We start from the raw sequence: 13,291 nt of genomic DNA, 5'->3' as shown, positions 1-13,291 counted from the left end.
TCCAAAAAGCCAAATTGGCAGCTGGTGTAGGAAAATTAAGTTTTTGTTGAAAGAAATGGAACGCTAACTGCAGATTCCTCCAGTTAAGTTCATTTGGAGTTATTTGATTTTTCCAGTTTTGCACTCACAGTTTTGCTGCCAACTTGAAATTCTTATGGAGTCTGAATTTATTACTTAGCCATTTCCACACCTGATTTGTTATTCAAATTCTTCAATGATTCCATCCAACCTTTGGCTACACCTCAATGTCAACGACTCCCTGCGCAGATAACCTGCACAAGGCACGTGGCACGTGCCTAAATAACTATCGAAATTACTGCTCAGTTGTGTAAATATTTGCGAGCTACATAGGGGAGAAATTATTGTAGAAAAAAGTGAATTGCCAGTGAAGCCAACAAAAAACAGACGGGATTACAGAAAATACACTACGATTACAGAGATTACATAAATCAAATATGTGTGTGTATTTGTAAGCGTCTGTCAGTGCAATCGCAAAGCCGAGTCAGAATTTAGAGAACTTGAAAACTTGACAAATCCGTTATGACAAATGCATGTCAGGACCTTCGAGACTAGCTTGGCAGCACTATCGAAAGAACAAGAGCACAATACTGTGGGAGCAGGGGTGTACGTGTTTGTAATGGTGTAAGTGCATTACGTGAATTCATATGAAAGTGCAAAGCAAATATGCGTATAACTCAATAGAAAATCCCTACAACGCAGACGTGCAGGAAACTGTTAAGATAATTTATATCAAAATGCAAGAAACGTTGCTACCAACATACCCACACACACACACATAACTAGTGTGAGATAAAACTTTGAGAAGTTTGCTCATACCTTCCAGTGACTACCTATATTATAATTGTATTTGTATTCGTGTGTTGTTTGCGGAAGCATTGACAAGTCCATGCCGAGTTTATGAAGCAGAGCAGAGAATGTGAAATGAGAAAAAAATTATTTTGATGTCATAATACATGATGCTCAGACAGCAAAAGGCACACACATGCAAATATATGTCACCAGCTTTGTATGGAGTCGGGCTATGCCTGCGGTCAATGCAAATGCGCTTTTTTTGCATGCATTGCCTTTACGCTGCCAGTGACCAGTTGAGCAAAGCCGGAGTAAGTGGGCCTGTTGAAAATGTCCTCAAACACATGCACAAGCATATGCAAATTTCTATTCATAGATCATAATGCTCCTATGCATATGAATCATAATGTGAAAGGTGCATCGTTGCTCGCTTTTGCGGGTCGTCTCAGCAAAAGCAGAAATTTCAATCAAATCATCAAATTTCCTATTTAGATGTGAACATAAAAAGCACACACACAGCAGCAGCTAATATTTGTTTGTTTTTGTGGTGTAATATTTTGAAATATAAAACTATTAGTTTGCAAAACACACACACGCATATGCAAATCCATGTGCAATTAAATCAATTTGAAGCTGATTTTACAAGGTTCAAGAGCGGCAAGCCGGAGGAGAACTAAATGCTGAAAGTTTGGAATTTCAAATACAATTCCGATGGGGAATCTTTGTGTCACTCGAAATGAAGACCACAAACCGAATCCTGCTGCCTTTCATAGTCAGGCCATTCAAAACTAGGCACAAGAATTTTTCAAATTTTCACCGCTCCTTCCAGGCGTGGTAATTTGCATAATTGCAGTTTCTAAAGAAATGCGTAAAATTATATTTTTATTTTTAAATATTTTTTTTTAATAATTATTTCAAAAAGTTTTTTCCCTAACAACTAATATTACTAATGGCTGGTTATGCTACGAGTATTTTGCATAAATTTCGTGTCTTCAAATATTAAAAATCGTGTTGGAACATCTGTACTGGCTTAGCTGGCTAAAAATTAAAGCCTAGCCGCAGGCGCTGCAAATATTTAAAATCACATAACTTCCACAATTATGTAAATATTTCGGAGACATTTTAAATGATGACAGTTGAGTGCTTGACTACAAATTAAAGCCTATCCCCAAGCGCTGCAGATACTTAATATCTGATAATTTCTGCAATTATTAAAATATTTCCGAGAAATTTGTAATAATGATAGCTGAATATTTATTGAATTAAATTAATTTGTAATTTTTTTTATAGTTTCATACTAAATAATTCGTAATGAAATAATATCCAACATCATAATGAGATTAAGCTCTGTTTTTCTTTTTTTAATTTTGGTATCCAGTAAAGAAATTTCGTGGCAAAGCAGCTAATTATTGACCTGATAAATAACAATTTTCCTATAGTCTGTAAAAGTTATGAAAAAAAATGTAATTGAAAATTGAGCCCAGATCTTTGCAGAATTTCAAAAACATATATATATTTATTTGTATCAAATTACCAACCTTCTGATCCACAATTAAGTTCACATGGCAGTTTTCCGTAACAGCCTAATGGAATCGAGATTGATCTACGCACACATTTATATACGAAAATGTTCAGAAAGACGGGAATGGCCGCTTTAGCCACGTCTGTCCCTCCGTCCCTCTGTTCCCCTGTAAACGATATATCGATTGAACTCTGAGTTAACTGAAAGAAGCGAGGCGCATATGTTGCCTTTGACCGGTGAACTGCCACTGAAAATTAACGAACTCAAATGCAGATACCTTATGACGGTAACTTTTAAAAATCCAAAAAAATTTCATTCTTTTACCAAATTTGTTGTACGGTTTGTTGTCAGAGAAAAAAATATGCTTAATTGCGAATTTAGCAACTACTTTCAATATAACGGTCATTTTCGTAACTTGAAAAATTTTGTAAATTTATAAAAAACCGGGTTGCTCATATTTTGCTTACGGAATGGCCGAATGGGTACTTACTTACAATCAAATAAATCGGTCAACTAGCACGTCCACTTTTAATATAGCTTTCCATTTCCAGTTAGTCAAAAATGCGATATTACTTTAACTAAACGAAGGTAGTGCTCTGAAATTTAGTTGCCTGGAAGGTTCCAAATGAATTGGTCTCAGATGTCACCCACCCGGTCATCAGCATCCCTCTGACCGTTGTTAAAGAGGAATTACACAACTTATTTCTCAGGAAAGCGCAAATCAGTAAGTTTCCCCATTGCAGAAGCTGTGGAGACCTTTTGGAGAAGGAGACTGTTGAGCACTTTCCCTGTAAATGTCCTGCTTTGGCAGATAGACGATTCAGGACACTGGGTACTACTTTCTTCGACACCTCGGAGCAATGATACAACCTTCTTCGTTACATCAACAGCTCCCGTTGGCGGTCTCGAAATGGTATCAATACAGTGCTTTAGTGCTACGTGGGAAGTGCCAGTCGGGTACTTCAATAATTTCATCCATCTACCTACAGAAAGTCATACATAAACAAGAACATTTTACACTACTTTCAAGTATATAAAAAATACGCTTTTAAAGGAAATAAAACATGCGGCCGTTAAATGATATGAGGATTTAGTCAAAGTTAGACTATTATGAGTTTTTTCCTTTTGTTTTTGATTGATTTTTTTTTATTACTCTAATTTTTTTTTAGCTTCGAAAAGTGACTTATTTTGTCATCAGCCCACACAATGCGATTGAGAGGCAATGCGGACGCATGCAAATGTTGCTTGTTGCATAACTATTTACACATAAATTATTTATTTATTTACCTGCTCTAATGATATAATGCTGGTAATCTGCTTAGCAATGCATTACAATGTGATTAACGGTTGTTTAAATGGCATTAGCGTCTTTGTCGTGCCACAATAAGCAAATAAAATGGCAATAGGACCTTGAATTTTATGCAAAAGCAAGTGTGTGTGCGCTTGCATGCAGCTATTTGTGTAAGTGTTCTACTTATGGTATATATGTGTATATATGTATGTGTATATATGTATGTTTTTATATGTGTGTGTGTATATGCATGCGGCTTTTCCAACTAATTAAAGCTTTTTATAATAGTTTAGCTCAAAAACCAAGCAATAGCTGCAGAAAAAAGTTTGCAAAATTAACATAAAACCAACAACAAGAAGGCTCTAATATGTGGCCCAACTAGCGGCGCATTAAGCCAATTAAACTGGAAAATGTGTGAGAACTGAACTGAACTTTTTTCCGCTATCTCTGCTTTTTCTTTGAAATTGTAAAGCTATTAAAATATTTACATAGAAATCAACCGAGTGGGTATTTAAAGCACCAAGAATTTCTAAATATTAAAATAACTAAAGTTTTACTAAATATCTAAATTAGTAAGTAAGTAAAGAAAAATCCCTGCTACCGATTTTCGTCCTTCCATAGCCACCAATTTTTCAAAACTCATTTACACTTCATATTTCAGCTGTTATTTCGTCAATTAATTTTCACTTACCTCGTTGTCGTTCTTCTTATTTCCATTGACAGGCATATTCTGCAATTGGACTTGGGATCTGTTCCTCTGTTGGCCTCCGACACCGGCTGGCGTTTTGGCGCGCATGCATTGTCCACCGGTTGGGCATGGCATTGACACAACAAGTGAGTAAGCGATGAATTATTTATTTAGTGTATGTTTGAGTGTGTGTGTGTGTGTACTATACATATGGGAGCAGTGTTCACATTGGCCCACTTTGTTTAGAAAGTCAACTGTTTATCAACCTTCAGGTAAATTAGACTCCTGTCATTTACTGGCCATTCGATGATGACTTTCAATTACCTGCTGGCGAGAATCTGAGTTTTATTGCCGTGACCTAAATTGATTAACAAGCTTTTGGTTCGATTACAATAACCCTATAGTTTATTTGGATTTGAAAGCAATTAGCAACCGAAACTGAAAAGTCATACACGAGATCAAAATGAGGGCCACTTCAGCTTAATTGGAATTTGAGGTACTATTCTAGGTGATTTTAAAATTAGAACAGTCTCAATCACTTTCTACATCTCAGGAGTTATCAGGAAAGGTACCTCGAAATTTACTGTAAAGGTTGAATGAGTTGCTTTGTATTTCAGTTTTAGTTTTTTTTCTATTCTGATAGCCATAAAACTACCTCCTTGCACTCTCTTCATCCCCGGCTTTACTTCTCTTGCTACCAAAAAATTTGTAATTTTCATACAAGACTTCCTTTCAACAAATACTTATGCGTGCCACACGTGCCACTTAGCGTGGCAAATGGAGCCCGCAAATGTTTGGAGATGATAAATAATAGTCGCTGTGAACTCGACACAAACATGCAAACATATGTACAAAAAGCATTGAAAGCCGAAAAGTGTGAGACTTGTCTTTCGACTCACCCACTAAAAACCCCACCCCAGCTCCGTTTCCCTCCCGCGGGACGACCGTTAGGTAATACTTCACGGGAGGGGGAGCGGCCTATTGATGTTCAGCACTTCGCGGTTTAGTGTTTACTTATCGTTAAATATTAATTCTGGGAGAGGAGCGGCCTATTTCCTCTACTTGAAAATCTGCGCTGTTGTTCAGCGTAGCGCAATTTGGTGATTCCTAATACCGTTAAGTATTACTAGGTACTACTTCACGGGAGGGGCTGTGGCCTATTGCCTCTACGTAACAATCTGCGCTGTTGTTCATTGCGACGCAGCTTGGTAATTACTATCCTTGCCATGTTACTGACAGCGGACCAATGTTCTTCTGAGTCAAGCATGATATCTACTAGGTTGCTAACCATTATTGGCTTCCCCACCCTATCACTCAATTCTACTCTGTCCAGCTGGAAACGAGGGCAGACAAAGAAAACATGTTCTGCATCTTCAACTAGACTGTCGCAAAAGGTGCAGTACGGGTCATCTTCGTGCTAAATCTATGCAGATAAGCCTTAAAGCATCCATGCCCACTAAGTACTTGAGTCAGGTAGAAATCTATCTGACCATGCTTTCGATTTATCCATCTTGTGATATTCGGGATCAATCGATATGTCCATCGTCCGTTCATGGAGTTCCTCCATTCCTCCTGCCAAGTACGGATGCTTCGCTCCCGTTCAGTCCTTCGGTTAGTCAGCTGTGCTGGATCCGCTCGATGTTTTTTCATTTCGGCGAATTCTAGTGCAGTCAGCTTAACTGGTAGCATACCCGCGAGGACTAATACAGCATCTTCCGATACTGTGCGGAATGCACAGCACACCCTGAGGGCACATAACCGGTATACCGATTTAATGCCTTTCATGTATGTGCTGCAGTTAGTTGCTTCGACCCAGGCTGGTACCGCATATAGCAAGATAGACGATACCACACTGCTAAGCAACTTCCCAGAAGCCTGCTTAGGTCCTCTCGTATTCATCATAATACGTGTCAATGCGGTTACAGCCTTCGCTGCTTTATCGCTGGCGTATGTTAGGTGCTGTTTAAAGCTCAACCTGTGGTCAATCATTACCCCAAGATATTTTATGTACAACTTAGACTCTAGGGTGTGGTCACCTACTCTGAGATTTGCTGTTTCGACTATTTTCCTGCTACTGATGAGAACTGCCTCTGTTTTGCAAGGCTTAAACCACTGTTTGCAAGGCTTAAACCACTATTGCGCAGCCAATCTTTTGTGATTTCGACCGCTTGGTTGCAAGTCGCTTCGGCTTGATTTAGGAATTTAGCAACGACTACGATTGCAATGTCATCAGCAAACCCTATGATTTGGGATCCTGGAGGTAGTTGGAGACACAAAACTGCATCGTACATTATATTCCAGAGGAGTGGGCCCAACACTGACCCCTGTGGTACTCCTCCGGTTACTCTGTACTTTTTCATTCCTTCGTCGGTTTTGTATTGCAGCACTCTGTTAGTGAAGTAGCTTGCAACGATTTTCCGAATGTAGGCTGGGACTCGGAAATTCTCCAGCGCATTTAGAATTTTGCCCCAGTTTGCTGTATTAAATGCATTTTCTACATCTAGCGTTGTGACTAGGCAATACTCTTTATCTCCGTAGAGCCAGCGAGAACCTTCAATCGCTTTGTGAGCAATGCGCTTAACCGCTATAACAGCATCTGTGGTAGAGCGTGTTTTACGGAAGCCATATTAGTGCGGCGATAACCCTCCGGCACTATCGATGGAAGATTCCAGGCGATTTACAATTAGCCTCTCTAATATTTTCCCTGCCGTGTCCAGTAAGCATAGTGGGCGGTAGCCTGAGGGATCTTCCACCGGCTTAGACCCTTTTGGTATTAGCACTAGCTTTTGCAGTTTCCACTCTTTCGAGAATGTGCATTCTTCTAAGCAGGAGTTGTAAACATCCACAAAGATTTCTGGATGCTTTTGGATTGCCAACTTAAGAGCTTCATTCGGGATCGTATCGGGCCCGGGTGCCTTATTGCCTTTGATCTGTTTGCAAATGTGCAAAATTTCGTCAGCGTTGGCCAGGCATCGTGTTCCATCGTCTTCCATACAGCTGGCAGCGTTGGCTGCGATGCCTTGCTGTTGGGGGAACAATGTTTTGACCACGTCGCGCAGAATAACCGGGCACATCGTGGGCAGCGGTTTGAAGGCTTTTGTTTTTTTCATCACCAGCTGGTATGCAAATCCCCATGGATTGCTGTCAGCATCCTCGCATAGTTTTTGAAAGCACTGGCGTTTGCTGCTCTTAATTGCATTTTTTAGCGTTTTCGTTTTTTGTTTAAATAGGAGTCTGTTCCTTTCAAAGCTGGTCGTACCTCTCGACCGCTGATATATTCTTCTTGCTCTATTGCATTCTTCGCGTGCTGCAGAGATTTCTTCCGTCCACCAGTAAACGGGCTCTCTGTGGTTTTTATTAGGCCTTGTTTTACTCATAGCTGCATCACATGCTTTAGTGAGTTGCCTCATGACTTGGTTAGTTTTTTCAGCCGCATTTCCAGTAGGTGTAAAATTTGCCATCATTATCTCGAACACTTCCGGGTCCAAAGTTCCAACCCGGTATCTGACCTCGTGCGAGTTAGATGACTTCGGCCTATCATGTTTGCCTATAACGCAAAGTATTGCAAAGTGATCGCTACCAGTGTAATACTGGCTAAGGGACCATCTCGTACTACTCACGAGGCTAGAGCTAATAAATGTCAGGTCGATTATTGACCCTTTCCCTGCTCTTTGGAATGTTTGCTGGTTCTCGGTATTCATAAGCGCTATGTCAAGCATAGCGAACGCTTCTAAAAGGGCTTTACCTCTAGGGGTGGTTCGAGGGCATCCCCAGTTCACTGCCCAAGCGTTAAAGTCGCCAGCTACAATGACCGGACTGTGATCTTTAATGTCATGTGCAAGTTCTTCCAGTGCGTGTATGGCTTCCGCTAGGGTTAAGCTAGGTGGAAGATAGCAGCTGTATACAAACAGCTTACCAACACGGGCTCGTACATAGCCACGTGTTTGCGTTTATATTCGTCATTCGTGACCTAATCATTCCACGGTTCCTCCCAGTATAGCTGATTTGCCTGTTGTGTCGGATACCCAATCACTCCCATTTCCGTGTTTATAGGGTTCGCTGAGTATTGCAATATCTATTTTGTGCTCTCGTACAGACTGTTCGAGCAGACTTTGAGCCTTCTCGCAGTGATTTAAATTCAGTTGGAGAAACTTCATTTATGTCGCATTTCTTTGAGTGCTCTTTGATATAAGGGGCACTTGTTGCTAGTCATCGCGTGTGCGGTGTCGCTTATTTGTTTCTTTTTGCAAATTAAGCAACTTGCTGTTTGGGTACAACTCTTCGCCTGGTGATCTTTACTGCCGCATTTAAAGCAGGACTTGGTGAAGTCGTCCGTGCTTTTGCATCTCGCTGCGACATGCCCGTACTCCATGCACTTGAAGCACCTTTTTGGGTAAAGTTTTTCCCTAATACGGCAGATAACTAGGCCAACCCGTATTTTGCCTGCTGCTGTAAGCTTAGTGGCGATCTCTGTTGTAACTTTAAGGGTCGCCGTTTGCGTCCCACCATAAGCTTTTCGCAAGTTAGCAACTGCAGACAAAGGCACATTTAGTTCCCTGAATTGGCTAGTTATAGCTTCATGGACTTCGTCTTTCGTCGAGATTTCGATTTGGCGTAGTTCAGTTAGTGTCCTTACTTCAACTACATCTCCTAAGGCAGCTTTAACTGCTTCGTTGATCTTCAGAGTGTTTGGATCAGATGATCGCTCAAGCACCAGTAGCAAGTCCTCTTTTGCAGTTTTCTTAACACCATATACTTTAGAGTTAAGCTCCTGTAAACATGGCTCTGTTTTCACACGTTTCAGAATGTCAGCGTATGAGACATTGCCAACGCTTCTCACAACGATCGCGTCTTTACGGGGCGGTCCCTGTCACCTGCGATTTCCCCTCGTGTTCGCTTCGTCTCTTTGATTCCCGTCTTTTTTGGACTTTTATTGTTGTTTCCTTTGCGGTTTTTCTTGTTTATTACCGTGTTCCATCCTTCGGAGCTGGTTTGCTCTTTTGTTGATACCGGCGTTGCCTTCAGTGTTCCATCGCAGTCACTTTTGCTCTTTTTTGCCGGGCTTTTCCGTGCAGCGACTGTGTCTATACACCTCTTTGGCGTACCATCCGTGACGCGCTTTATAAGAGGCGATGTTTGCGTGCATTCATTTTTTGCTTCGAGTACAACACTTTTGGTCCCTTTTAACATCCTTATTCTGGAAGTCAGAATCGACCTTTCTAGCTTCTTATGGAGCTCAGAAATGCTCGAAACCAGATCACGCATTGGCTGGTTGATACTACGCTTCGGGAGTTCCATCATCTCCGTTAGCTCTTTAATTTTAGCACTGATGCTGCGGTTGAGCTCTTCTGTTGTTGACTCCTTTGTGACACTGCTGTACTGCATGCATGGTGACACAGATCGGGTTCTTCCAATCAACGGGGGCGAATGAGCCAGTCTCGAGCTCCTTTGAAAGACCTGAATGCCATTTCAGCTAGATTTCACTCTGCTTACTAAAGAAACAGAATAGTGCAGCCGTCAGCTCGTGGCAGTATGTTCCAAACATTTTCCAGTATATCGAAATTAAGACCTTACTGGGCTCGGTCTTAATGCAGATCGTATTAAATTAGCAGCCGCCCCTAACATGGGGGACAGACGCTGACCATGGAGCCGCCCAATATGAGTCAGTCGCTTCTGGATTTTTGTATTTTCACCATGCCTTTGCATGGTGAGGGGGACACTTATTTTATTAAAGGCGGTGTCGTTTCGCCTTTGTCACAGAAACCTCTTCGGATTAGCTAGCTTTTAGACCGCTTCCTCCGTTTCTGCCGCTCATTGTCGGGGGCTGCTTATTTGTTAGAACTTATTCGCAACTAACCTGCTACTACAGGCCTTCCGGCTATTCGCAACCTGCCGACCCCCACGGTAGCTTAGAGCCCAGCTTAGTCGCCCGATCCCTCGGGAGCACGACCTCCATACATATGTATCTACAAAAATATGTATGTGTGAGTGTATGTGAGGATATGAAAGTGAGCGCGTGAGTAAGTGGAATATTTGCTACATAGATACAAATATACATTCGCTGTCAACTGTTTTTGCACATCTTTTGTTGCTGCTGCCGCCAGTCGTCTAAATACACCATGTCTACCAACAAAAATAGCGAATAAAATACAAAATAACAGCCTAATGCATCTACGCACTTGAAAGGGCCCTCTACTTGTGGCGTGCAAAAGTAAAATGTGTTTAAATTAATTTCTCATTTCCCTTTTACTGCTTGCAACTCATTCTATCTTCACCTCCACCACTGATTCCACCTCCACCAAGCAGCAAATGGTAAACATCGCCCATCCATCCATCGCATTTGCAAATCGCACTTCACTAGTTTTTTATTGTTGCGCCGCCAGCTCACGTTGCACATCCCCAACCCATCAGGTGGCAAGGTTGTGCGTAATTTCGTTTGATTTATTCAAGCATCACATTGCAAAGGTGTGAAAATTTTAACTTAATTGCATTTGTGGCCGAAGGTCTGTGGTCTATTTTTAATCCTTTGAGTTTTAAATTTAAATTTTTATTGTTTGCCGGAAGTATGAAATGAGCGCTACAGTACTGGGTGGGCGAAGGAGAGGCATCCATGTTAATCGCTTGTTAAATCGTTACACAATATCCTTTTACAAACAGTATAGTAAAGCCGGTTGATGAGCGCCAGAAATAATATTAAGCTCATTTTTCCACTTAAGTTGAGTAAACCGGGAATAAAAAAATTTATTTTTAATTGTTTAATGTAAATACTCAAAATGCTTCATCCTCTCTTTTTCTCTCCCTCCCTCCCTTTCTCAACCACAGAGTTCGCTAATCGCAAGTGTGAGCTGGATGGTAGTTGGGGCCGTCGTCCCAATGACACACAGAACAGCACTCACGGCTGGACGGACTATCAGCCCTGCTTCAAGCCGGAAGTCAACGACATGCTGCAGCGAGTGGAAAATATCGATGTGGGTTCAATTCTATAAAGCAGATGGCTTCGAATGTGAAACCTTAAATATTATCGGTTCTTTTGTAGGTCTTCCTGGACATTGCCCGTCGCACGCGCACCCTTGAGATTGTCGGCCTCATTCTTTCGCTGATCGCTTTAATACTCTCGCTCATCATTTTTTGCAATTTCTCCTCGCTACGCAACAATCGCACGAAAATTCACAAGAATCTCTTCATCGCTATGGTCTGCCAAGTGATCATACGACTGACCCTGTATCTCGATCAGGCATTTCGGCGCGGCAGTCAGCCGCCAACGTCAAATACGAGTACAGCGGGTATCGAAAATACGGTAAGAGCTTATAGAAGTTGAATAATTAATATCTCATATTCATGTAAAATCCAAGAGCATAAATCTTAAAAAGATCATTCAGAGAAAGCTCCCATAGCTTTAATTTAAACTTTCGCGGAGAATACTCACTATCATGGAAATCCGTCATTAGTCCTCATTCCTCTCTATCACTCATCCACAGCCCTACCTCTGCGAGGCCTCCTATGTGCTCCTCGAGTACGCTCGCACCGCCATGTTCATGTGGATGTTCATCGAGGGTCTGTACCTGCACAATATGGTGACGGTGGCGGTATTTCAGGGCCGCTTTCCGCACGCCATCTTCTCGCTACTCGGCTGGGGCTTACCCATCTTAATGACCACCGTCTGGGCGATATGTACCGCCCTGTACACGGACAGCGCGCACGACTGCCTATGGAACTACAACTTAACGCCGTACTATTGGATACTGGAGGCGCCACGTATCATTGTTATATTGGTAGGTTATCGTTAAAGATTTCTGGGTTTATATATCTCACTATTTTTCTTTCCCCCTTGAATTCATTTCACAGCTGAACTTCTTCTTCCTCATGAACATCATACGCGTATTGGTGATGAAATTGCGCCAGAGCCAAGCCAGTGATATCGAGCAGACGCGCAAGGCAGTACGGGCGGCCATTGTGCTGCTGCCGCTGCTGGGTATCACAAATTTATTGTACCAAGTACCTGCGTTGAACCTGAAGCCGCCATGGAAATTCGCCATGTGGTCCTACGTTACACATTTCCTAACCTCATTTCAGGGATTTTTCATTGCCTTGATCTATTGTTTCCTAAATGGTGAGGTGAGTACGAGAAGGGGCATTTTTTCATTCATCTCCTTTATTTTTAATAAATGTGCCTCTCTGCTACTGTGTCTATTTTGCTTCACCAGGTACGCACCGTTCTACTAAAAAGCCTCGCCGTCTACATGTCCGTACGCGGCCACCCCGAATGGGTGCCGAAGCGTGCCTCAATGTTCTCCGGTGCCTACAACACTGCACCCGATACCGAGGCGCAAGCTGGTGGCACGCCACAGGATGGCAAAAGGTAAGCTAGCAACTCAGTTTTCTCACGCTCTCGCATTCTATCTCTCTCTCCCTCTCTGTCTCGCCCACGCCTGCAACCACTCACTCACATAATCTCTTTATCTTCCCATCTTTGTTCTCTTTTCTCTGCGACGCGCACAGAAATGATCACTCGCCCAACACCCGCCGCTTGAATGGCCGCAGATACAGCGCCGCCGCCACCGGCACACACATACCCGCGCGTCGCCTATCCAGTGGCAGCGCTTATCGGCAGCAGCGTAGGATCAGCAATCACAACAACAATAACAACAATAATGTGGGCGCACAGCCTACGCGCATGCAGAACAGCAACGGCGGTGGTGGCGGCGGCAACAGCAGCAGCTGGCTCCTAACGCTGTGCTTTGGCGGCCAAAAGGTACTAAGAGTACCGTCAGCGTCCTCCGTACCACCCGAGTCAGTTGTATTTGAGTTGTCAGAGCAGTAGTAGTACCGCCTTAAGCCTTGCGCCCCCTCCACATCCACTTCTACCACTACAATCACAACCAACACCTTTCTCACTTCTGTATCCATGAAATGTGTAACTGCAACTCTGAAATTTTATTAAAAAAATTAAACAAATTCAATCACTTAGTAGCTTTTAAGA

The 13,291-nt window shown here is 42.3% G+C and overlaps 1 protein-coding gene across 4 annotated transcripts in view; it reads left to right on the top strand.

Annotated features, from left to right (window-relative positions):
* Positions 1-13,291, top strand: part of LOC129238549 (PDF receptor) — a 104,512-nt gene that overhangs the window by 86,423 nt on the left and 4,798 nt on the right. For 3 of the 4 annotated variants that reach the window (XM_054873605.1, XM_054873604.1, XM_054873607.1), the window contains exons 3-9: positions 4,347-4,457; positions 11,134-11,279; positions 11,348-11,608; positions 11,790-12,083; positions 12,157-12,426; positions 12,516-12,670; positions 12,811-13,063. In XM_054873605.1, the coding sequence (XP_054729580.1) occupies positions 4,347-4,457; positions 11,134-11,279; positions 11,348-11,608; positions 11,790-12,083; positions 12,157-12,426; positions 12,516-12,670; positions 12,811-13,063 (1,490 nt within the window). Of the gene's footprint in view, positions 1-4,346; positions 4,458-11,133; positions 11,280-11,347; positions 11,609-11,789; positions 12,084-12,156; positions 12,427-12,515; positions 12,671-12,810; positions 13,102-13,291 lie in introns of all 4 variants that reach the window. The other variant, XM_054873608.1, reaches the window with a different exon arrangement.

Source organism: Anastrepha obliqua, chromosome 2, assembly GCF_027943255.1.
Source record: "Anastrepha obliqua isolate idAnaObli1 chromosome 2, idAnaObli1_1.0, whole genome shotgun sequence".
Lineage (NCBI taxonomy): Eukaryota > Metazoa > Arthropoda > Insecta > Diptera > Tephritidae > Anastrepha > Anastrepha obliqua.
This window is presented reverse-complemented; position numbering and strand designations above follow the sequence as displayed.